Source organism: Cornus florida, unplaced genomic scaffold, assembly GCF_030987335.1.
Source record: "Cornus florida cultivar Cherokee Brave unplaced genomic scaffold, ASM3098733v1 CherokeeBrave_3.0.0_Hap2_Chr01, whole genome shotgun sequence".
NCBI classification, from domain to species: Eukaryota; Viridiplantae; Streptophyta; class Magnoliopsida; order Cornales; family Cornaceae; genus Cornus; species Cornus florida.
In genome coordinates this window covers 105,894,942-105,918,527 of record NW_026775571.1, presented here as the reverse complement: position 1 = coordinate 105,918,527, position 23,586 = coordinate 105,894,942, and the positions used below count along the sequence as shown (strand labels likewise).

At 42.2% G+C, this 23,586-nt stretch overlaps 1 protein-coding gene across 1 annotated transcript in view; it reads right to left on the bottom strand.

Moving 5' to 3' along the window:
• The window catches only part of LOC132311951 (cation-chloride cotransporter 1-like), a 46,008-nt gene that overhangs the window by 4,703 nt on the left and 17,719 nt on the right, over positions 1-23,586 (bottom strand). Inside the window, exons 6-10 of the mRNA XM_059810131.1 lie at positions 22,395-22,495; positions 22,168-22,229; positions 18,136-18,363; positions 2,330-2,444; positions 1,181-1,375 (exon numbers count right to left, since the gene is read on the bottom strand). Of these exons, the coding sequence (XP_059666114.1) occupies positions 1,181-1,375; positions 2,330-2,444; positions 18,136-18,363; positions 22,168-22,229; positions 22,395-22,495 (701 nt within the window). The remainder of the gene's footprint in view (positions 1-1,180; positions 1,376-2,329; positions 2,445-18,135; positions 18,364-22,167; positions 22,230-22,394; positions 22,496-23,586) is intronic.

Sequence of the window (23,586 nt, the reverse complement as noted above, 5' to 3'; positions counted from 1 at the left end):
TTTCTTTTTTTTTTTTCCATAAATGTGACGATTTACATTAACAAAAATAAGCCTCTTCAGTACAATGGTGGAACTTCATTAGTTACTTAACATGTTTTATATTTTATCAGAAAATATATAATTTTAATATGCTTATTTATTTTTCAGAAACAAAAAATCCATAAATTAATTTTTTCTTGAATAAATTAAAAAATAAAATTGTGGTTTGATTTGGCATTTTAAATAGTTCCACATATATTATATTTATTAACATCATTTAATGTTATATATGAATTAAAAACAAAAAAGTAATACAAAATCAAACTTTTAGCATTTTCGAAAAAATAGAATAAAAATTCAGCCATTGCACTGGATTCGTAAGTACTTCCACTTAAGCATGTTGCAAGACAATGAAATTTATTTATTTTGCTTACTTTTAAAAGAATATATAGAGAACTACAAAAACAAATGAGTACACACATAATTAACAATTTAACATAAACATCTAGATCTGCCACAAATCAAAAAGAATAAACACAATTACTTTTAATTTTTTAAATAACTAAAATACAAGTGAAACTCAGCTATCTATTTTTGCAAAAGAAACCCAAGTATCAAACTAAGAAAATGACACTATTTATTATCGAGATGCACAATTATTTGACATTTGATTATTGGAGAATGAAAATTTTAAAATATGACGTCATTATGCAGAAATTTGGAGTTGAGTGGCTGCTTCATCATTGGGAGAGGAAAATGTGAAGAACAGAGCGGGATTTGCTTCCAAATAACCCATTTTTCCATGCTGAGAATGAGAAGGCATTGAACCTATGATGTCCAGCGGTATAGCAAGACGCCTTGAGGAACATCTTGGGCAATACGCACCAGACATCCTGCCACCTGCAATAATGCAGCAACAGCATTCGTCTCCCTCTTTTTTGTAATGCATCACAAATACGCTTTTGAACCCCCGGCAAAATCCAAGATGACTCAATTGAGTCATCTCAATAATGGGCAAGAGAGTTCAAATGTTTTTTTCAGAATGGCTAGCCATATAAGACATACACCGAATGAACCAATAGTAGCAGAACAAAAAGTACTCACCAAGGAATACCTAATAAAACAGTGTCACGGACAAGGACACGGACACGGACATGTCTGACAAAAAACTATAACTTTAAGACATTGTATGAAAGAATACCTGTCTGTCAAAAGTTTATCTCTGGTTGCCAGAGCTCCAAATAATAACACAGAAAATAGATACATAGCAGAAGTCGTGAGAGTTGCAGCCAGTGTTCCAACAGGAATAGATCGCTGGGTGTCTTTAAGTGATGCAGAGCGATTTGAACCTGCCATAATTCCCGTTACAGCAGGGAAAAAGAGACCGACCAATGCACTGACAGTAGTGAAAATTATTGTAGTTAGAAAGCCAGGAAACAAGTCAACAACATTCCAAATCCATTTATAAAAAATCAGCATGGCATACTTCAGAGGAACACTAATTGACAAACATCAAAGTCTTGTCACTGGGGTTAGAAACATTTGCAACAGAACAACAACCACCAAGTCGATTTGAAACTGCTCCAGCGGTTGTAAAAGAAGCACACAGCTATTAAGAATCTCTTTAATTCTTATTAATTAAAAAAAAATGCAAAATTCTCTAACAAAAACTTAGATGAATAGGATGAAGAAATACACTGAATTCCCTATGCCAGGCTATTAATAAAATTTCAATTCCTCACCAGAGTCCTGGAATCTGGATGGTAGGTTCATAATGTTACCTAAAACCTGCTAGCAGAGTTCATCTGGATATAATCATATAATTAGATCAAGAATGTCCTATATTCTCTCTTTGTGAATACCACAAAGGTGATGAGAAACTCCTGTAACATTTCCCATTGATTGCCAGCTTTAGGCAGGTCATAGAGCTACAAGTATGACATGTAGGAAAAGGCGATGTAGAAAGTACCTTTTAGCTATAATAATAATAATAATAATAATAAATTGAAGGATTTCACGTTTTACAGAGTCTCCAACCATGAAGCAAATGCAACTAACAAAGATGAATATATTATTATCCAGATAACTACACTAATTTTACATTAAATATAATTGACCAAATAGTAAATACACAGAATGATAGAAGATAAAAGACTCTAGAGACCCCATAGTTTAACAACCCCATGTACTGGGCTTACAATGTCAAAATGATCCAAGAAAAGGATCAACATGCAACACCAATTCCTAAGTAAATATATCAAAACCCAGCATTTGACACATTTATATGGAATAAACTCATACAAGCCAACATTATATATCGACAGTACCTAGAATTATTGGCATGACTTACTTAAAATTCCAATATATCTTTCCCTCAGGATCAGGTATTCCAGCATTGTTAGTCGTTTGATAATCTGGACTCCAGTTTCCTTTGAAAGTGTCCAAACTCAAGCCCGTGATTCCCGCTGCATCAAGCATTCCCAAAAGAAGAAGTAAATTCTTTTATTCAAGGAATATGTGATTTCATAAAGATGCATATAGAATAACAAAATTAAGGCAAACAGTATCAACATGCTAGAAAGCTACAAGCCTACAGCACAATATTCACATCAAGGAAGTGCAGGACACTAATCATTCCAAACAACCTAGAGCAGAAGCTGACATAGCCTAATGATTACCATATGCCTAAAATACGCTAATGCAATTTCCAGAGGACCATTCAAAATTCTGTACAAAGCTAATAAAGGAGAGTGGGGAGACTAAGTTAGAATGCACAAAGTACAAGTCATAAAGTTGTTTGGTTTGATAACTAAGCTGCATTAAACCTCTCACGAGACAAGCACCAAAACTTTTAGCCTCCTACCAATCAGACCATAAAGGAGACACATTGACACAGGATACAGATTCAAAAGAGCATGGATGCATGAAATAAAGGACACAGAAAGGCAAACATGACAATAAATATATTTATAAACATATATGATAAATAATGATTTTTTTTTTAGTTAATTAAATATTCTAACTTCAATATTCAAACTCAAGTGTAGTTCTATACTATTTTAAAAGGGTTGTATCTCAAATTTTCAATGTCTGAGGCAATTTGAACATGTGCCCTATGAGTTTGAAAGATAAATGTTCATTTACATATGGATAATACGTCCAGTAAGCATTCAAGCATTAATCTAGGATTATTTTCGAATTGGATTCATTCCCAATATCGATACTGCTCCTCAAAGAAGTGTGTGCGCTACACAGGGAACAGGTCGTAAAATTATCTTCTTTTAAATTCAATATTTTTCATTAGAAAGCAAATTGATCAAAAATCAAAAGCTATAAAGACCACACTTTCAAACATGCCAACTTATTTCCTGTCTCTGTTCTAGATCCCTGTTTCAGTGAGAGAGGATAGAGAAACTCCAACGGAACTTCTTGTGGGATAGCCAGGTAGGATTGGGGAGGAGTTTAAGTATCACCTCGTTTGCTGGGATCGGGTTTGCAGGCCTCTACAGGAGGGCGGGCTGGGGATTAGGAGACTTACCCCCTTCAATACAGCTCTGTTGGGCAAACGGTTGTGGAGATTTGGGGTGGAGAGGAATCATCTCTGGAGAAGGGTCATTAGTTTGAAGTTCGGGGAGGAAAGGGGAGGGTGATGTTCTTTATAGGTGCGGGACTCGGCTGGTGTTGGTGTTTGGAAATCCATTCGGAAGGGTTGGGATGAGTTTTCAAAACAAATTCGTTTCAAATTTCGTTTTGGGAGGATATTTGGTGCGGGAATCGCTCTCACGCCCGCATCTACCCGAGGCTTCACAGGATTGTGACAGATAGACATGCCATGGTTGCCAACTGCTATTGCCTTGATGGTGGAGGGCTGACATGGGATGTGCAATTCGTGAGGCATTTCCAGAACCGGGAATTAGAAGACATCTTTAATTTCTTGGCAATGCTGTATCACCAGAAGGTGGAGGGTACAAAGATGGATGAGTGGTTTGGACTCCCACTTCTCAGGGGAGGTTCAAAGTTCAATCCTTTTATTCGAGCCTGGTGAGTACACAGTCTCTTCCTTTTCCATGGAGGGCAGTGTGGCACATCAAAGCCCCTCTGACGGTGGCCTTTTTTGCATGGACAGCGGTGTTGGGCCAAATTCTTACGACAGACAACTGGAGGAGGGGGCAGACCCTTGTGAACCGGTGTTTCATGTGCAAAGCGGCTGAGGAGAGAGTTGACCATCTTATCCACTGTCTGATGGCTAGAGATTGTTGGGATATGCTACTATACATCTTTAGAGTTCAGTGGGTTATGCCCCTTTCTTCGATAAATGCTCGAGGAATGGAGGGGCGGCTTTGTGGGAGCCCAGGTCCGTGTTGCCTGGACGGTTGCGCCTTTGTGCTTGTGGTGGTCCCTATGGAAAGAAAGAAATAGGAGGTCCTTTGAGGGAGAGGAAACCCCTATTAGTGCGCTTAAGTTCTCTATTCTTAGTACTTTATTTTTTTGGATTAGGGGGAGATTTTGTAATTCTATAGGGGAGACAGTGGACTTTGTGGATACCATGAGTGTGTATTGTGTAAGGGCATTATTTGGCCCTTGTGTAGTTCCTGGGATGCAATCCCCTTTTGAGTGCTGTCTATAATACTTTATTTATCAAAAAAAGCTATAAAGCATTCAGAAAGCAAAACAGACCATAAAATGTCCATTAACTATAGATTCTGTTACAATTATTGCCCAGAAATTTCAGACAAAATATTCCAATTGAATAAGAAGGATTTGTTTTCTGCTCAATTTTCTAGAGACTGAGAGAACAAGGACTCTTATCACTCAATAGAGAAGCTCCATACAAAAGCATAAGAAGCAATCAAAGACCATCAATTCTCTGGAATTGTAGAGATTCTCCAAACTAAAAGTAGATCAACAAAAGAAGACCTCAATCCAACAAAAGGTCCATATACTCTTCTTAAGCAAGCATACTGCATACATGTTTATGAACCTTAACCCCCAAGAACAATTTTCTATCAAACAATGAAAATGCCACACTAAAAGATAAATTTATTTATTTTTTGATAAATAAATAAATCATTAAAAAAGCGTTCAAAGGGGGAACATGTCCCTAACAAAACCACAAAAACCTTGGTACCCTAAGGCCCCAAGGAAGCCAAAAACTCAACAATCTCCTCAGCAGAAGAGCAGAGTCTACCCGAACCCCGAAAAACAAAGAGAGCTAATAACAGAAGATTTCAGAACAGTGATGGAAGATTCCTCTCATTCAAAGGATCTTCTATTCCGCTCCCTCCACAAACACCACCAAAGACACAAAAGCGCCATCCTCCAGAACCCTCGAGCCTGTGCTCCCACCCAACCCACTCTCCAGGTATCCATCAAGCCTCTCGTAGATCTAGGTATGACCCAACAAACTCCAAATAAACCTAGCAAAAGGTTCCAACAATCAATCGCCACTGGGCAATGCAAGAGAAAACGATCAACCGACTCGCCATTGTATTTACACATGCAACACCAATTCACCGTGATAAGCTTTCTCCTTCTCAAATTATCCAACGTCAAAATTTTACCGCACACAACCATCCAAGCAAAAAAGGCCACTTTCAATGGTGCCTTAGTGCGCCACACAGCCTTCCACGAGAATACCACCCCATCCGAGTCCACAAGGCATCCGAAAAAAGATCCCACACTAAACATTCCCTAGCAAAAGAAATCCAAACTAGAGAATCCCTTCCTCCTTCCCGAATCACCTGGCTATACAACAACTCTAAAAAACCAACACATCAACCATCTCCCAATCCTAAAAAGATCACTAAAACAACACATCCCAAACCGGTCTCCCGCTATCAAGACGATAGCAGTCAGCCACCAAGGCATGCCTATCCGCCGCAATCCTAAACAGTCTAGGGAAAGAACATGCTAATGTGCGGTCTCCACACCACACATCCTCCCAAAACCGAATCTCCCTACCATCATGAACTCTGAATCTGATATGCTTAGAAAACTCATTCCATCCCTTCCGAATGTATTTCCAAATACTCTAAAAGGGAAAAGAACATCAATAAAGGAGTATCAATGTGGGTTGGGAGTGTCATTCAAGGGCAGGGAGGCTGAGGCGAGGAGTTTGTTCATTGATGTTCTTGATTCTCATCTCAAGAAAAAGGGAGGGTGGTAGGGAAAGGGTGCAGGAGTTAGTGATGCGGGGGTCCAATGATCTTTTCACGTATGAAAGGAGGAATAGGGGATCCAGGGAGAGGGTTGGTGGAAGGAGGGGTGGGTTTGCTTCTTCAGTTGTTTCCCTATGAAGCTACGTATCATTTCATGGAATGTTCGGGGTCTCAATGACCCAGTTAGAAGAAAAGTGGTGAAGTTAGTCATTCGTAAAGGGGGAGGTCATGTGGTTTGTTTACAGGAAACTAAGCTTGCATCGATGTCAGATAGAATGGTGCGAAGCCTTTGGGGAGGGAGATTTGTGGAATGGTTGGCTTTGGATGTTGTTGGGTCTTTGGGGGGCATTCTGATCATGTAGGATAACAGACGGGTGTCTCTGGTGGACTCTCAGGTTGGGAGTTTCTCTGTTTCTTGTGTTCTCTCTCTGCTGGAGGATGGTTCTCATTGGGTTTTCACTGATGTTTATGGTCCTACGGAGGATAGTGAGCGTCATTTGCTTTGGGAGGAGTTGGGGGAGGTTAGATGCTTTGGGTTCTTCCGTGGTGTGTTGGAGGGGATTTCAATGTTGTTCGTTCTCCATTAGAGAGATCTACAGGGGGGAGGTGGACTTTTGACATGGAGTCCTTTTCGGAGTTTATTGATGAGTTTGGGTTGGTGGATTTTCCTTTGCTTGGAGGGTCGTTTACTTGGTCTAGTGGCAGATCTCCTCCTACTCTTGCTCGACTTGATAGATTCCTTGTGTCGGGGGAGTGGGATGAGAGATTTTCTGATGTTGTTCAGGCTACGTTGGCTCATCCTATCTCAGATCATGTTCCGTTGATGTTGAATTGTGGCGGATTGCGTAGCAGACGTTCTCCGTTCAGATTCGAAAATATGTGGCTTCGGGCTGAAGGTTTTTTGGAGAAGGTTCGCCTTTGGTGGGAGGGATTCGGGGTGGTTGGCACCCCAATTCATGTGCTCGCAAGCAGTTTGCGTCTTTTAAAAGGGAATCTTAAGATTTGGAACAAAGAGGTTTTCGGAAATATAGAATGGAGGAAAAATCGGGTTCTTGCTGAGATTGCTAATATTGACTGGATGGAAGGCCAAGGGGATCTAGTGGACTCTCTGAAGGTTAGAAGGGCGGAGTGTCAGGCTGATTTTGCTAAGATTGCTATCATGGAGGAGATCTCGTGGAGATAAAAATCTAGAGCTTTATGGCTCAAGGAGGGGGACAAAAACACAAATTTTTTTCACAGATTGGCCAATACTCATAGAAGGGGCAATCATATTGGGAGAATTCGGGTGCAGGGAGTGATTCTTTGTAAGGAAGATGAGATCTGCAAGGGCTTTACTAAATTCTTTGAGAAGTTATTCACAGAGTCTGTTGGGTGGAGACCTTTGCTTGAGGGGTTGCAGTTTGCCATTATTTCTGGAGAGGAGTGTTCGGGTTTGGAGGGTCCCTTTTCTGAGGAGGAAGTCTTGATTGCTTTGAAGAGTTGTAACGGGGATAAAGCCCCAGGTCCAGATGGGTTTACCATGAGATTCCTTTTGGAATGTTGGGAGGTGGTTAGAGGGGAGGTGATGGGCTCTTTTCATGCTTTCCATGCTCAAGGGACTTTTGAGAAGAGCTTGAATGCCACTTTCATTGCTCTCATTTCGAAAAAGGGGGGACGTTGGATGTAAAAGATTTTTGCCCTATCAGTTTGGTGGGGTGTTTTTACAAGTTGTCGGCGAAGGTTCTTGCTTCTCGACTGAGGAAAGTGTTGGATGGCATTATTTTGGATTCTCAGAATGCTTTTGTGGGAGGCCGCCAGATTTTGGATTCAGTCCTTATTGCTAGTGAGTGTGGGGATTCCAGGTTGCGTAGTGGGGTCCCGGGAGTTTTGTGTAAGCTTGACATAGAGAAGGCTTATGACTATGTGAGTTGGAGTTTCCTTTTTTACCTTATGGAGAGGATGGGGTTTGGTGATAGGTGGAGGCGATGGATTTTCTTTTGCATTTCCAGTGCTCGTTTTTCGATTCTTGTGAATGGAGCTCCTTCCGGTTTTTTTTCTAGCTCGAGAGGCTTAAGACAGGGGGATCCGCTCTCTCCCTTCCTGCTTTTGTTTGTGATGGAGGCCCTTAGCAGATTGTTGAGAAGGGCGATTAAGTTGGGCTTTTTGAGAGGCTTTCGGGTAGGAAGGGATGTTGACTCCCAGTTGGAGATTTCTCATTTGATGTTTGCTGATGACACTTTGATTCTTTGTGATGCGAATGTATCTTAGTTTAGATATTTGAGATGCGTTCTGATTTGGTTCCAAGTTGTTTCTGGTTTGAGGATAAATGTTGGTAAGAGTGTCTTGGTGCTGGTGGGGGAGGTCCCTGAGTTAGAAACTTTTGCTGACATTCTTGGTTACCGCACGGGCTCTTTTCCCATCTCTTACCTTGGGTTGCCTCTGGGAGCTCCTTCGAGGTGTGTGGGGGTTTGGGACCCAGTGGTGGATAGGTTTGAGAGCAGATTGGCAGGGTGGAAGAAGCAGTATCTCTCCATGGGAGGCCGGGTCACTCTAATCAAGAGCACCCTTCTAGTCAAGAGCACCCTTTCATGCCTTCCCACTTATTTTATCCCTCTTTTTCAGATTCCCTCTTCTGTTGCAGAGAGGATTGAGAGATTGCAGCAGAATTTCCTATGGGGGGGGTAGAGGAGAAGAGTTCAAAAGTCATCTTGTTTGATGGGAACAGGTTTATAAGCCAATTCGATTTGGAGGTTTGGGTCTTCGTAAACTGATGCCTTTCAATAAGGCCCTCCTTAGGAAATGGTTATGGAGGTTTGGTGTGGAGAGACATTGGTTGTGGAGGCGGGTTATGGCGAGCCGGTTTGGGGAGTTGAGAGGTGGTTGGAGCTCTTTGGAAGTGAGAGGGTCTTGGGGGCTGGGGGTTTGGAATTTTATTCGGAAGGGGTGGGATCTCTTCTCCAAACATGTTCGTTTTCGACTCAGAGATAGGAGGAGGATTAGTTTTTGGGAGGATGTTTGGTGTGGGGATGTTCCTCTGGCTCGTGCTTTTCCTCAGCTTTACAAAATTGCTTCAAATAGGCAGGCCTTGGTGGTCAACTGTTATCATCTTGATAGTGGAAGACTGGTTTGGGATGTTCGATTCAGGCGATTATTTTAGGACTGGGAGATTGAGGAGGCCATTCATTTCTTGGAGTTACTGTATCGCCAGAAGATTGTGGTTGAGGAGTCTGATAGTTGGACTTGGACTGCCAACTCTCAGGGGCGGTTTGAGACTTTGAGGTGAGATCTTTCTTTAGGTATCTCTCAGATGATCCTAGAGTTTGCTTTCCTTGGAAGTTTGTTTGACGCTCTAAGGCTCCTCTCAAGGTGGCTTTCTTTGTGTGGACCTCTGTTCTGGGAAGGATCTTAACCCAGGATAACTTGAGGAGGAGGAATCAGGTGGTGGTCAATCGCTGCTATATGTGTCTTCGAGATGAGGAAACTGTGGATCATCTTCTTATTCATTGTACCATGGCTCGTGATTGCTGGGACTTAACGATTGGGCTGTTTGGGATGCTATGGGTTATGCCGGGAACCGTTAGAGGGTTTCTTAAGGCTTGGAGAGGTTGCCAAGTGGGGGCCCATATTCAGGATGCTTGGAGGGCTACACCTCTCTATGTGTTGCGGTGCTTATGGCTTAAGAGGAATAGAAGATATTTTGAGGGAAAGGAGATGTCGATTTCTTTTGTTTAAGTTTTCTATTCTTTCTACTCTTTTTTGTTGGGTTTCAGGGAGAGATCATAGATCTTTAGAGGAGATTGTAGATTTCCTGGCCTCTTTGTAGGCTTAGTGGCCCTTTGTGGGTTTTTGTATTCCTTTTGGGTTCCGCTCCCCTTCTGAGCGCTTTTATATGATTTTACTTATCAAAAAAAAAATCAATCAAGAACTAAAAACAAATCAAACTAAGAAAAATCCCTTTCAATCAAACCATCAACATCTTCTACCTTCCCCTCCTTACCAAAATTAAGAATTAGATAACCACATTACAAGGCAAGAAATAATTAAAGTCCAACTCATTCATTCATATTTCTCCTAAACCGAATATGTTATGAGCACAGATCATGTGCCTTGAGAACTTATAGTATTTCCTTTGTCCCAAAGAAAAGGTCCCTTTCGGGGACCTAACTTTTTTAGTGTAGTTTTTAATGTTTTTTCATTATAGTGGTAGGTAATGAAGTTTCAAATATACCCATCTATGGTGGGTCCACATAACTTAAATTGCTTTTATAATTTCAAGGCAATGAGGGCAAATTTGGAATATTAAAAAAATAGTGCATTGGTTTTTGAACTGGGACAATTATTTTGGGATAGCCAAAAATGGAAAGGTTGACATTTTTTGTGGGACGGAGGGAGCAAAATGTAAAAAAGTGCCAAAAAAGAAAAAGGTCAGTCCGAGGACAGGTTAGCATTGACAAAACAACCAAAACTGAAGCTGAACAAAAGATGAGTAGCACTAAGAAGGGTACATATTTGGCCCTGAATTTTTGCTAGGCATAATAAGGCTACACTTTCTGCAAATGGTCAAACTTTTAATAAAAAAGAAACTAGAAACCACTCTCTTCACTAAAAGTCCCATGCTTAATAAATTGACTTTTATTGCATTTCCAAGGGCCTTAACACCCACTTCAAGCCCAGTGATAACAACAAAAGAGCTTCCCTAGGAATGACGCCTGTCTGTCCAAAATTAAACACCTTTTTAACACCAACCAGGAGCTATTATTTAGATTTTCACAGCAACAATGAGCAGCTAAAGAGAGGCAAAATGATTTTTCCCATAAAACCATAATTCCTAAGAATGCAAACGGATCCTTCCCAACTTGGCCTGCCAGGAAAGCAACCACCATAGTTGAGTTCTAGATCTTGAAATCTTCCAGAGGTTCACATATGAAGTAGTGTGCTAGATTAGCACACTTCATATGGTATCAATACTGGCCAACAAAACATTTGGCAATGAAAATAGATGTAGTTGATAGATTCTCTTCAAACGTGATATGATATGAGGAAAAAATTACCTTCTCTGGTAATCTTTTCTGAAGATCGCTTAAATTCATGTTTCTGTGGGCTATAAGCTGAAGGCTTTGACCTTGAAAGCCAATTTTGGAGTTCCAAAGAAACTTAGAAACCTCAAAATAAGCTGCGTTACATGGACCTAAAATCATAATTGAGTATATTCTTAAAGAACAACAATATCATATATTACAAAATTAATATAACGTATTTAAATTAGTAACTAGACACACATCCGTACCCAAGTCTATGTAACATATCAAATAAGTGAACAATGAAATAGGAGCACAAGAAATGTCCCCAAGTGCTGAAGAACCAAAATATGGACTTGGGCCCCAAAGACCAAAGATAATCAAGGAAAGAGGGTAGCTTTAACGGACCAACTGTATTTTTTACAACACTTACAAATTTTTTAAGAAAGGCAGGTACATCAATAAGTGGCACTAACATAAAACCTTTGTCATGCGCTCGTTCTTGGAAGTTGCAAGATTGCCTCGACTGTTTCAAGGTGGTGTTGCAAGATCTGCAAATCTGTATAGGGGACCATCGATTTATTTGGATGATGATTCGGTTGATAGGAGAAAAGAGGACCTTAGGTCGTGTTTGGTGGGCTTTTTTGATAAGGAAGTAGGCGATGGAGCACAGATTGCAGCGTGGGCTTCGAGAGCTTGGAAGATCTCCACTGGTGTGTCGGTCTCGCCGTTGCCTGACTCGCTTCTTTTGTTTCGTTTTCCCTCAGCAGTAGAAGCATCTCGAGTTCTTAAAGAAGGTCGACGTGATTGGGGGAAGGCAACTCTTCATGTGGATGCTTGGAATTTCAGGGTCGGGTGTTCGGAGATCTTGAAAGAGAAGGGGTTGAAGAAGGTGACGATTTTTGGCCTTCCACTTCACCTGTGGAGTCATGCTTAGTTTGTGACAGTAGGCGATTTATGCGGTGGGTTTATCTGGGTGGAGGCCGATGAGGCCATTGATGCTGAAAGAGTTCGTATTACAGTCGCTAATGGAAAGGTTTGTCCACCTTTTGTGTTCGTTCATGACGATCGGTACTGTTACAAGGTGGCAGTGTGGGAGGAGAAGCACCCAGAGCTTGTTCCGACGACGGATTGCTTGGAAGGAGGTGATGGTTCACATCTGCTTAAGGAAAAAGAATGGTTGAGGTGGGAATCTATGGGGAAAAAGGGAATGGCAGAGTTCTAGAGATGGAAGAATTGGAGAGATGCGTTGTGGATTCGTAATAAGGAATGTTTCCGGAGGCTTTTTGTTCAGAAACGTAGGGATGGGCTCTCGTCTGGTTTGAATCGGCATCAGCCGGTTGATTTCCGGAAGATGCAGTGGAATGGAGGATCCACCGAGATTAGTCGTCAGCCATTTTTGCAGCGGTGGGAACAGAAAGGGTCTCGTCGTCGTGGTGTTCACGCGCAACAAGCGCGTGGGAGTGGGAAGGGGAGAATTGCTGACCAACCACGTGGTTGGCTCCCAGGAGTTGCCCGTTCACAGTGGAATACAGTTGTTTCCACGAATTTTTCAAATTCCGCTAAGTGGGCTGGTAAGAATATAAAGACCATACGCGATGACGGGCCTGATGTTGGGCTGGGGATTGGGGCTTTAGTTGTTTGTGAGGGCTGTACTTCTTCTTGTGGGCCTGTTCAGAGGCATCCAATTATTGGCAAGCCTGTTTGTGATTTGAGGTTGGATGGTGGTCCGGTTACCCAGTCTTTTAAAGATGGGTTGGTTGGCAGGTCGGGTGCCCATTCGCTTGATGGGTCAGCTGGGTTGAATACTGGGCAGGTTGGTGGGTCTTCTTGCTATGGGCCTGAGTTGAAGAATTGTTTTGAGCCATTGACTTCCGCTTCGGTTGGTAGTGACTCGCATCTTTCTGGAAGAGTCAAGGAGGATCGGCGGGCTAGGGATCGGGTGCAGCGAATACGTCTTCCTAAGAAAAAGATCCGTCTTCCTGCTTTTCGCAAATGTTGGACACGAAAGGATAAGCAGAAATGGGTGACGTCTATGCAGTCGGATTTGGATCCGGGTAAGTCCACTATTGTTTCTAAGGCACCTCCTTCTTGTTTCTTCTCTCCCTTTGCTCCTTCTCCTTCTCAAGGGGGTTCGAGTTTTTCCTCTAATTTGAAGGATAGTTTGGAGAACGGGCGAAAGGATGGTGTTGGGGTTTGCCACGTTGATGGATTGGGTACATCTCGGTCTGTGATTCAGAAGAATGAGAGAGTCACAGTTTGTGTGGGACGTGATATGAAAATTTGTTTGGATGATGCTTCAGCGACTGTGTTGTTGAGTGAGTTGCGGACTCATTTAGCTTTAAAGGGCTTTTAGTGTGGGATGAGTGGGTTTTTGGCTGCTGAGGTTAATAGGACTCTACCGGATGGTCATTCTCCTCCCTCGTCAGTCTTTAAGGACGGGGATGGTGGGTCATGCTCTTTTTTTGAGGATTTGGGGTCAGGTCAGTGGAATGGCAATGAGACGAATTTTGATTTCTTTGCTCCTTTGGTGGTTGTTCATCCGGATGAGGTCTTTGTGGATGGGGCCGGTTCTGATTCAGGAAGGGTTGTTATGGAGGACGGTTGGGTGAGGGAGAAAGGAATTGAAATTGGCTCTTTGTTGGGAGTTTCTTTTGAAGGACGAATGGAGGAGGCGACGAATATGTTTATGGAGGTTCTGTCTTCTCAGAATTTGGATAGAATGGGTGGTAGGGAGAGTAAGGGGAGCATGTCGGGGGAGTTGGAGGTTGAGGAGAGGGGAGTGTTGAGCCCAACGGCTCTTGTCAACAAGGGGTGTAAGGAAAAGGGTGGTGGAGGGAGGGATGTGTCTATCCAATCTGTTGTTTCCTTATGAAGCTACAAATCCTTTCTCGGAATGTACGGGGTCTCAATGATCCGGTTAGAAGAAAAGTGGTGAAGGTGGTGATTCGTAAAAGGGGTGGGCATGTTATGTGTTTGCAAAAAACAAAGATTGAGACGATGACGGATTTGTTGGTGCGTAGTTTATGGGGAGGTAGATTTGTGGAGTGGTTTGCTCTGGATGCTATCGGTTCTGCCGGTGGTGTTCTTGTGATGTGGGATAATCGGTGGATCTCTATGATGGATTCTCAGGTTGGGCGTTTCTCTGCTTCTTGCATTTTCTCTGTGTTGGAGGATGATTTTCGTTGGATTTTTTCTGGTATTTATGGCCCTATTGAGGATTGTGTGTGTCATTTGCTTCGGGCAGAGCTGGGAGAGGTTCATAGGAGATGGTCTTTGCCTTGATGTATTGGTGGGGATTTCAATGTTGTTTGTTCCCCATTTGAGAGATCGTCAGGTGGTAGGTGGACTGTCGAGATGGAGGCTTTCTCGGAGTTTATTGATGTTTTTGGTTTGATTGATCTGCCTTTGGTGGGTGGGCCCTTCACTTGGTCGAGTGGTCGTTCTCCCCCTACCTTCTCTAGACTTGACAGATTCCTGGTGTCGAGTGATTGGGAGGAGCTCTTTTCGGATGTTACTCAGACCACTTTAGCTCGTCCTTTGTCTGACCATGTTCCTTTGATGTTGGACTGTGGTGGGTTGCACAGTAGAAGATCCCCTTTCAGGTTTGAGAATATGTGGCTTCGGGCTGAAGGTTTTTTGGATCGTGTCCGATCTTGGTGGGTGGGGTATGTTGTTGCTGGCACCCCTAGTCATTCCTTTGCAGGTAAGCTGCGGTTTTTGAAAAGTAACCTCAAAGTCTGGAACAAAGAGATTTTCGGTAATCTTGCGTGGAGGAAGAATCGGGTTTTTTCTGAGATCGCAGACATTGATAGATTGGAGGGTCAAGGGTCTTTGTCAGATTCCTTGAAGCTTAGGAGGGTGGAGTGTCAGGCGGAGTTTGCTGAGATTGCGGTCATGGAGGAAATTTCTTGGAGGCAAAAGTTTAGAGCTTTGTGGCTCAAGGAAGGTGACAACAACACGAAATTTTTTCATAGACTTGCTAATGCTCACAAACGAGGCAATCATATCGGGAGGATTCGGGTGGAAGGGGAGATGTTTTGCAAGGAAGATGAGATTTGTAAGAGTTTTGCTGATTACTTTTCAGTTTTGTTCTCTGAACCGGTTGAGTGGAGACCTTTACTGGCTGGGCTTCATTTTGACTCTATTTCGGATGAGGATTGTTCTCTTTTGGAGGTCCCTTTCTCTGAAGAGGAAGTTTTGTCTGCTTTGAAGAACTGTAATGGGGATAAAGCCCCAGGTCCAGATGGCTTTTCTTTGCGTTTTCTTTTGGAGTGTTGGGAAGTGGTCCGAGATGATGTGATGGGCTCTTTTCATGCTTTCCATGCTCATGGCTCTTTTGAAAAGAGCTTGAATGCCACTTTCATTGCCCTTGTTCCGAAAAAGGAAGGAGCGCTGGATGTTAGGGATTTTCGTCCTATTTGTTTGATGGGTTGTTTTTACAAGATACTTGCCAAAGTCTTAGCCATCTGCTATTTGTTGGATGGCGTCATTTCTGATTCTCAAAATGCCTTTGTGGGAGGTCGTCAGATTTTGGATTCGGTTCTTATTGCTAGTGAATGTGTGGACTCCGGGCTGAGTAGTGGGGTTCCGGGTGTTTTGTGTAAGTTGGACATTGAGAAGGCTTACGACCATGTGTGTTGGAGTTTCCTCACCTACTTGATGGAGAGGATGGGTTTCGGGGAGCGTTGGAGGAGATGGATTCTGTTTTGTATCTCTAGTGCGCGTTTTTCTGTCCTTGTGAATGGAGCTTCCACGGGGTTTTTCTCTAGTTCGAGGGGCTTGAGACAGGGGGATCCGCTTTCTCCTTTCCTTTTTCTTTTTGTGATGGAGGCTCTTAGTAGGTTGTTGAAAAAGGCTGTTGATCTGGGATTGTTGAGAGGCTTTCGGGTGGGTAGAGATGTCGCTAGTCAGTTAGAGATTTCTCACTCGATGTTTGTTGATGATACCTTGGTTCTTTGTGATGCTGATGCGTCCCAGCTGAGACATTTGAGATGTGTTTTGATTTGGTTCCAAGTCGTCTCTGGGCTTAAAGTGAATGTTGGAAAGAGTGCTTTAGTGCCGGTCGGGGATGTTCCTGATATTGAGATGTATGCTCAGATCCTCGGATGTGGCACTGGCTCATTTCCTATTTCTTATTTAGGTTTGCCTCTGGGTGCTCCTTCGAGATGTGTGGGGAGTTGGGATCCGGTGGTGGATAAATTTGAGAAGAGACTGGCAGGTTGGAAGAAGCAGTACCTTTCCAAAGGGGGGCGGGTCACTCTAATCAAGAGCACTCTCTCTTGCCTTCCCACCTATTTTATCTCCCTTTTTCAGATTCCTTCTTCGGTAGCGGAGAGAATTGAGAGTTTGCAGCGGAATTTTCTTTGGGGAGGGAGAGGAGAGGAGTTCAAATATCATCTGGTTCGTTGGGAGCAAGTGTGTCGTCCCCTTCGGAGTGGAGGATTAGGGATTCGAAGGTTGTTGCCTTTCAATAGGGCTCTTCTTGGGAAATGGCTTTGGAAATTTGGGGTTGAGAGACTTTGGCTTTGGAGGAAAGTTATTGCCAGCAAGTTTGGGGAAATCAGTGGTGGGTGGTGATCTCTTGAGGGGCGTGGTCCTAGGGGTGTGGGGGTTTAGACTTGTATTCGAAAGGGATGGGACGTTTTTCGTAATCATGTTCGCTTTAGGATCAGGGATGGTAGGAGGATCAGATTTTGGGAGGACCTTTGGTGTGGGGATCTTCCCCTTGCTCTTTTTTTCCCTTGGCTTTACAGGATTGCTTCTGACAGGCAGGCCTTGGTGGTTGACTGCTATCACCTTGATAACGGAAGACTAACTTAGGACGTTCAGTTTAGGAGGCATTTTCAGGATTGGGAAATTGAGGAGATCACACGTTTTTTGGAGTTACTGTATCGTCAGGTGATCTCTCATGATGAGGCTGATTGTTGGCTTTGGAGTCCACACTCTCAGGGTCGTTTCGAGGTGAGATCCTTTTTCAGGTGCCTCTCTGATGGGGAGGGTGGCACTTTCCCTTGGAAGGCTATTTGGCGTTCCAAAGCTCCCCTTAAGGTGGCCTTTTTTGCTTGGACGTCTGTCTTGGGTAGGATTTTAACCTAGGATAATTTGAAGAGGAGAATGCAGGTGGTTATCAATCGCTGTTTCTTGTGTCGTTGTGATGAGGAGACAGTGGATCACCTTCTGTTGCATTGCAGTATAGCCAGAGATTGTTGGGATTTGATGATTGGGTTGTTTGGGGTTCCCTGGGTTATGCCCTGTTCCTCTAGAGGGTTGATTGAGGCTTGGAGAGGTGTCTCTGTTGGGGCGCTCATCCGGGATGCTTGGAGGGCTACCCCTCTCTGTGTTTGGTGGTGCATTTGGCTCGAGAGGAATCAAAGATACTTCGATGGCAAGGAGAAACCCATTTCTATGCTTAAGTTTTCTATTATTTTTACTCTCTTTTGTTGGATCTCAGGGAGAGATTATCATTCTGTTGAGGAGATTGTTATGTTTTTGGCCTCTTAAAAGGCTTGAGGCCTTTTTGGTTTTTTCTTCTTGTATCCTTGGGTTTCGCTCCCCTTTGAGCGCTTTTTTATAAAATTCTTACTTATCAAAAAAAAATAATAATAATAATAATATTTTGACATCTAGAGAACTGTTTCAGAGAAAAAAATGAAAAAAAAGGACAGGATTAGAGGATCCATGTATTAAATGCTTGCACGCACCATTGCACTTGTGATATCACACTAGTTTGTAGTTTACACGTAATTTTTCTACATCAATAAGTTTCAAAAACTTTTTCATAATATTTTGACATCTAAAGACTTGTTTCAAAGACAAAAGAAGGGGAAAAAAGGACAGGATTAAAGGATCCGTGTATTAAATGCTTCTGAATCATGGTTACTCACACCATGTGTGCGCCATTGTACTTGCAATATCACTACTTTTGTGGTTTAAATACAACAAGCAGCACTGGGGTGGGGGGGGGGGGGGGGGGGGGGGGAAGAAAATTTAACACTCACTTGTTGGTTGATCCTTCCTCGCCAAAAGTATCCCAACAAATATGGAAAACAATGAGAATAAAACAGGTACAAGGAAGGCAGGTGCCACCCGATTGATCATTTTCACGCCACCAAACACAATGAAGCATAGGACGACGGTCACAATGATCCCATAAATTTGAAGGTCATGTAAATTCGGGCTTGAAATGGGCTCTGCAACTGCCGTGCCATTAACTTTTGTGATAGTTTCTGCATTGATGAACATTATTTCAGTTAGTTTACCTGACTGCCAATAACAGCCAATGATAAGTTGGCTAAGATATACGCAGACAGAAAAAATTGGGGGATTAAATAGGATGCATTACAATGTGTCATCAGAAGTAAACATGGTCATACATAGTTAACAAGATCACCAAAATCGTTTAAATAATAAATAAGATGGTTATGCTTGTCCCATCAGAAATCTTTGAACAAAAGAACTATATATCACAATTTAAATAAAAGTTACACCTACTACCTTTATCGTCCTAGAGATTCTCCTCTACCTTCCAAATAGGAAGGTTGAGTGTTTAGGCCCCCATAGGAGCAAAGAAAGCATTTGAAAATATTACTAGATGGAAATTATTCTACAAATGTAATAATTCAGAAAATAAATAGGGCTGCAAAGTTGTGTTGGTCAGCCAAAGGCATAACTCGCCCATATGATAGATAAAGGCTTGCAGGTCCAAAGTCCAAGTTAAAAGGGATAGACCTAGGCACGTATTTGGGCCCAAAACACCTAGAGCCTAGCTTGGCCCTGTATAAGAGAGACCAGCCCAAGTACCTAAATTTTTAATAATAGTTTTAGTAAACCTTCAACAATTATTTTTAATATTCCTACAATAAATTTGAATGAACTCTGAAGAGCTGTAATGGGGATAAAGCTCCTGGACCTGATGGTTTTACTATGAGGTTCCTTTTGGAGTGTTGGGAGGTGGTCCGTGAGGAGGTGATGGGCTCTTTTCATGCCTTTCATGTGCAGGGCTCTTTTGAGAAAAGTTTGAATGCAACTTTTATTGCTCTTATTCCGAAGAAGGGAGAGGCAATGGATGTTAGAGACTTCCGTCCTATTAGTTTGGTGGGATGTTTTTACAAGTTGATTGCGAAAGTCTTGGCCTCTAGGTTGAAGAAGGTGATGGATGGTGTCATTTTTGACTCTCAGAATGCATTTTTTTGCATCTCTAGCGCTCGTTTTTCTGTCCTTGTGAATGGAGCGCCAACGGGTTTCTTCTCTAGCTCGAGGGGCTTGAGACAAGGGGATCCGCTTTCCCCTTTCCTGTTCCTTTTTATGATGGAGGCTCTTAGCAGATTGCTGAAGAGGGCTGTGGAGCTGGGTTTTTTGAGAGGCTTTCGGGTGGGCAAGGAAGTTGCTAGTCAATTGGAGGTTTCTCATTTGATGTTTGCAGATGACACTATTGTGTTTTGTGATGCGGATGCGTCCCGGCTGAGGTATTTGAGATGCATTCTAATTTGGTTTCAAGTTATTTCTGGCCTTAAGGTTAATGTTGGCAAGAGTCTTCTTGTGCCTGTTGGGGATGTTCCGGAGATTGAGTTGTTTGCTCAGATCCTTGGATGTTTTTTTTTTTTTTATAAGATTTTATTAAAAACGCTCAAAAAGGGGAGCGAAGCCCAAAGAAACAAAAGGAACACAAGGGCCAGAGGGCACCTTAGACCTTCAGATCCTTGGATGTTGCACTGGCTCTTCTCCCATTTCTTATTTAGGATTGCCTTTGGGTGCCCCTTCGAGATGTGTGGGGAGCTGGGATCCGGTTGTGGACAGAGTCGAGAGGAGGTTGGCGGGTTGGAAAAAGCAGTACCTGTCCAAGGGGGGTCGGGTTACCCTGATTAAGAGCACCCTTTCTAGCCTTCCTACATACTTCTTATCTCTGTTTCAGATTCCTTCTTCAGTGGCTGAGAGAATTGAAAGATTGCAGTGCAACTTTCTTTTGGGGGTGGGGGGGGGGGGGGAGTTCAAGTTTCACTTGGTTCGGTGGGATCAAGTGTGGCATCCAATTCCGTTTGGAGGCTTAGGGTTTCGGAGGTTGTTGCCTTTTAATAAGGCTCTCCTTGATAAATGGCTCTGGAGGTTTGGGATCGAGAGGCATTGGTTATGGAGGAAAGTTATTGCTTGCAAATTTAGGAAAAGTCGTGGTGGGTGGTGCTCTCTAGCGATGCGTGGTCCCAGGGGGGTGGTGGGAGTTTGGCATTTCATTCGGAGGGGTTGGGATGACTTCTGCAAGCATGTTCGTTTTCGTATTAAAGATGGAAAGAGGATCAGTTTTTGGAAGGATCTCTGGTGTGGGGAACTCCCTCTTGCTCTCGCGTTCCCACCGCTCTATAGGATTGCTTCTCATCGACAGGCCATGGTTGTTGACTGTTATCATCTTGATAACGGGATACTGTCTTGGGATGTTCAGTTCAGGAGGCACTTCCAGGATTGGGAGATCCAGGATGTTTCTCGTTTTCTGGAGCTGTTGTATAGCCAGGTGATTTCTTTTGGGGAATCGAATTGGTGGTTCTGGATTCCTAACTCGCATGGCCGTTTTGAGGTTAGGTCCTTTTTCAGATGCCTTTCGGTTGGTCATGGAGATCCCTTCCCTTGGAAGTCTATCTGGCGGTCCAAGGCTCCCCGCAAGGTAGCCTTTTTTGCTTGGACCTCTGTCCTGGATAAGATCTTAACCCAGGATAATCTGAGGAAGAGGAATCAGCTGGTGGTCAATCACTGTTACATGTATTTGTGTAATGAGGAGTCTGTTGATCACCTCCTTTTACATTGCAGCATCGCCAGAGATTGTTGAGATTTGATGCTTCGATTATTTGGGGTCCATTGGGCCATGCCTTTTTCCTCTAGAGGGTTGATTGAGGCTTGGAGAGGCGTCTCTGTTGGGGCTGGCATTAAGGACGCTTGAAAGGCTATGCCGCTTTGTATTTGGTGGTGTATTTGGCTTGAGAGAAATAAGAGATATTTTGACGGAAAAAAGAAGCTTGTTTCTATGCTTAAGTTCTCTGTTATTTCTACTCTTTTTTGTTGGGTTTCAGAGAGAGATTATAGATCTATGGAGGAAATTATTGTTTTCTTGGCCTCTTTAAAGGTCTAAGGCGCCCTTTGGCCCTTTTGTTTCCTTTTGTTTCTTTGGGCTTCGCTCCCCTTTTGAGCGTTTTTAATAAATTCTTACTTATCAAAAAAATATAAAAAAATAAAAAAATATTATTTTCATCAAAAAAAAAAGAATGTATGTTTTAAAAGGGAACTTCCATGTCCATGTCTGATTAAATATTTATCAAAACAGAGGCGGTTTTATGTGTTAACTGCATGTTTCTTTTATTATGTTAATAATTAAATACATACGACTCTCCCATTGTACTTTCCCTCAAATTTCTGGTAAAGCAGATTGGATTATTTCTAAATAAAAATGATACATTTAAGTTATATTAATACATTAAATACAAAAGGCCTCAAATTAACATTTTAGTCTTAGGGCTCAAATTGAATACAGTCTGCCCTATAATCAATGTTAGTTGTACAAAATTAGGGCTTCTACAAAATAAAACTTTATCTAGTTTAAATATTTCCAAGTATGAGAAGTAGATCGTAAGAGTATTCAAATATGGAGATTTTGCTCAAGTGGATTCTTGTATCCATATGTCTATTATGCAGAGATTTATAAGTATTATCTCAATGGAGTTTGAAAGCTTACGAATGGGCTGGCCCAAGCCTAGCCTTGTAAGGGAGAATAATGGGCTTGGCTTGGATTTACATGGACAGGCTTTTTTGGGCCTTAAGCAGGCCCAGAGTTACTGTTTTTCAAATGGGTTGGTCCAGGTTCACCTTGGCCCAGCTCCAGTGCAGCTATAGCAACAAATGCACAATTAATCAAACCATACAATGTCAATTTGCCACCAAATGAAAACTTTCACATGCACTATCAGGAAAAAGAATGTCACAATGAATCTGCTTCATTTACAGTACAATTGAATGTCAACTGTCAACTGCAGAGATTACTTAGGAATTACCTTTAAAAATCCCAGCCCCAGGCACGGCATTTAGAAAGGTCTCTACAGCTCCCAAAACATAACTAAAAGACACAAGTAAGTAAAAATCAAGGACAATAATATTAGTATGGTATTTTAATAAATTAAACAGAATATGACAACTACAATTATTAGCCACATCCTCATGATGTTCAACCATATTGTTGTGTCATCACAAGAGAGATCATATATTCATAATATACACTCACAGAGCACCAGCAACTGCATTCCCAAGGAAAAAACATAGTCCAATGCTGACTCCAACCTCAGGACCCAGGGCACGACCAATGAGATAATATGGTCCCCCACCCTAGAAATGCAGTTAAAAAATCAAGATTTAGATTACTATAATTTCCATAATTAAATAAACAATACAAAAAGAACCAATATAAATTTTGGAATGTAAGTAGGCGTTAATAATACATTCAATCAAATATTGATAAATGAAATCATATGGATTAACTTATTTTTAGGCTAAGTCATCGTGCTACTTCCTCCACTGAGAAGGAGAGGCATCACCACGATACTTATCAGCAAAAAGGGGAAAGGAAGAGAAAAATATAACTATGCTCCAATGTTCATGTTGAACTCCAACGCCATCACAGAAGTGGTAATCATATCAAGAAGGGAGAAGTAAACAAAACGCAGTCAATGCACAAGTTCCAAAGGAGACCAGACAAGCAAAGAAATTCCAAAGCGCAAACCACCTTCCCTGTAATATAAAGCATGATACATGGTCACTCCTTTTCTTTTTGCAAAAGAAGCAAGTTATCCATAATAGGCCTTCTTTAATATTTCAGTCATTTAGCTATTTCTAAACTAATGAGAAATCTTATTTGTAACATAAAAATATCAAGGTTGATGTTGATGTTTATATTACAAATTGCTCCACAGACATTTGGTGGTATTAAACAGTGGCAAGAATGCTCTCTCTCTCTGCCTCTCTTTATCTCTGACTTCGGAGTCCTCTACTCCGGCGTTCTCTGCTTGATCTCTTTCTTTTCTTTTCGATCTTGTTCCTTTCTGGTTCGCACGAAGGGGTATGTGCAATGGTCATATTTGGAGGTTGCAAAGATCCCTCGACTACCTACCAGCGGTGAGGTGATCTGTTTGCACTCAGACAGGGGGCTGACCTTTAGGGTTGACGATCAGAGCATTGAACGGAGAAGGGATGTTCTTAAATCATATCTGGTGGGTTGGTTTGATAAAGAGGTAGGTTGTATTGCAAAGATTTCTGATTGGGCCTCATCGTGCTGGAAGGTGGAGGATGGGGTTGAGGTTTTTGCGTTGCCGGACTCCTTGATTTTGTTCCGCTTTCCATCTCGACAGGCAGCAGAGAGGGTTTTGGTGTATGGAAGAAGGGAGTTGGGAGATGCCTTTCTCATGCTTGACAACTGGGGG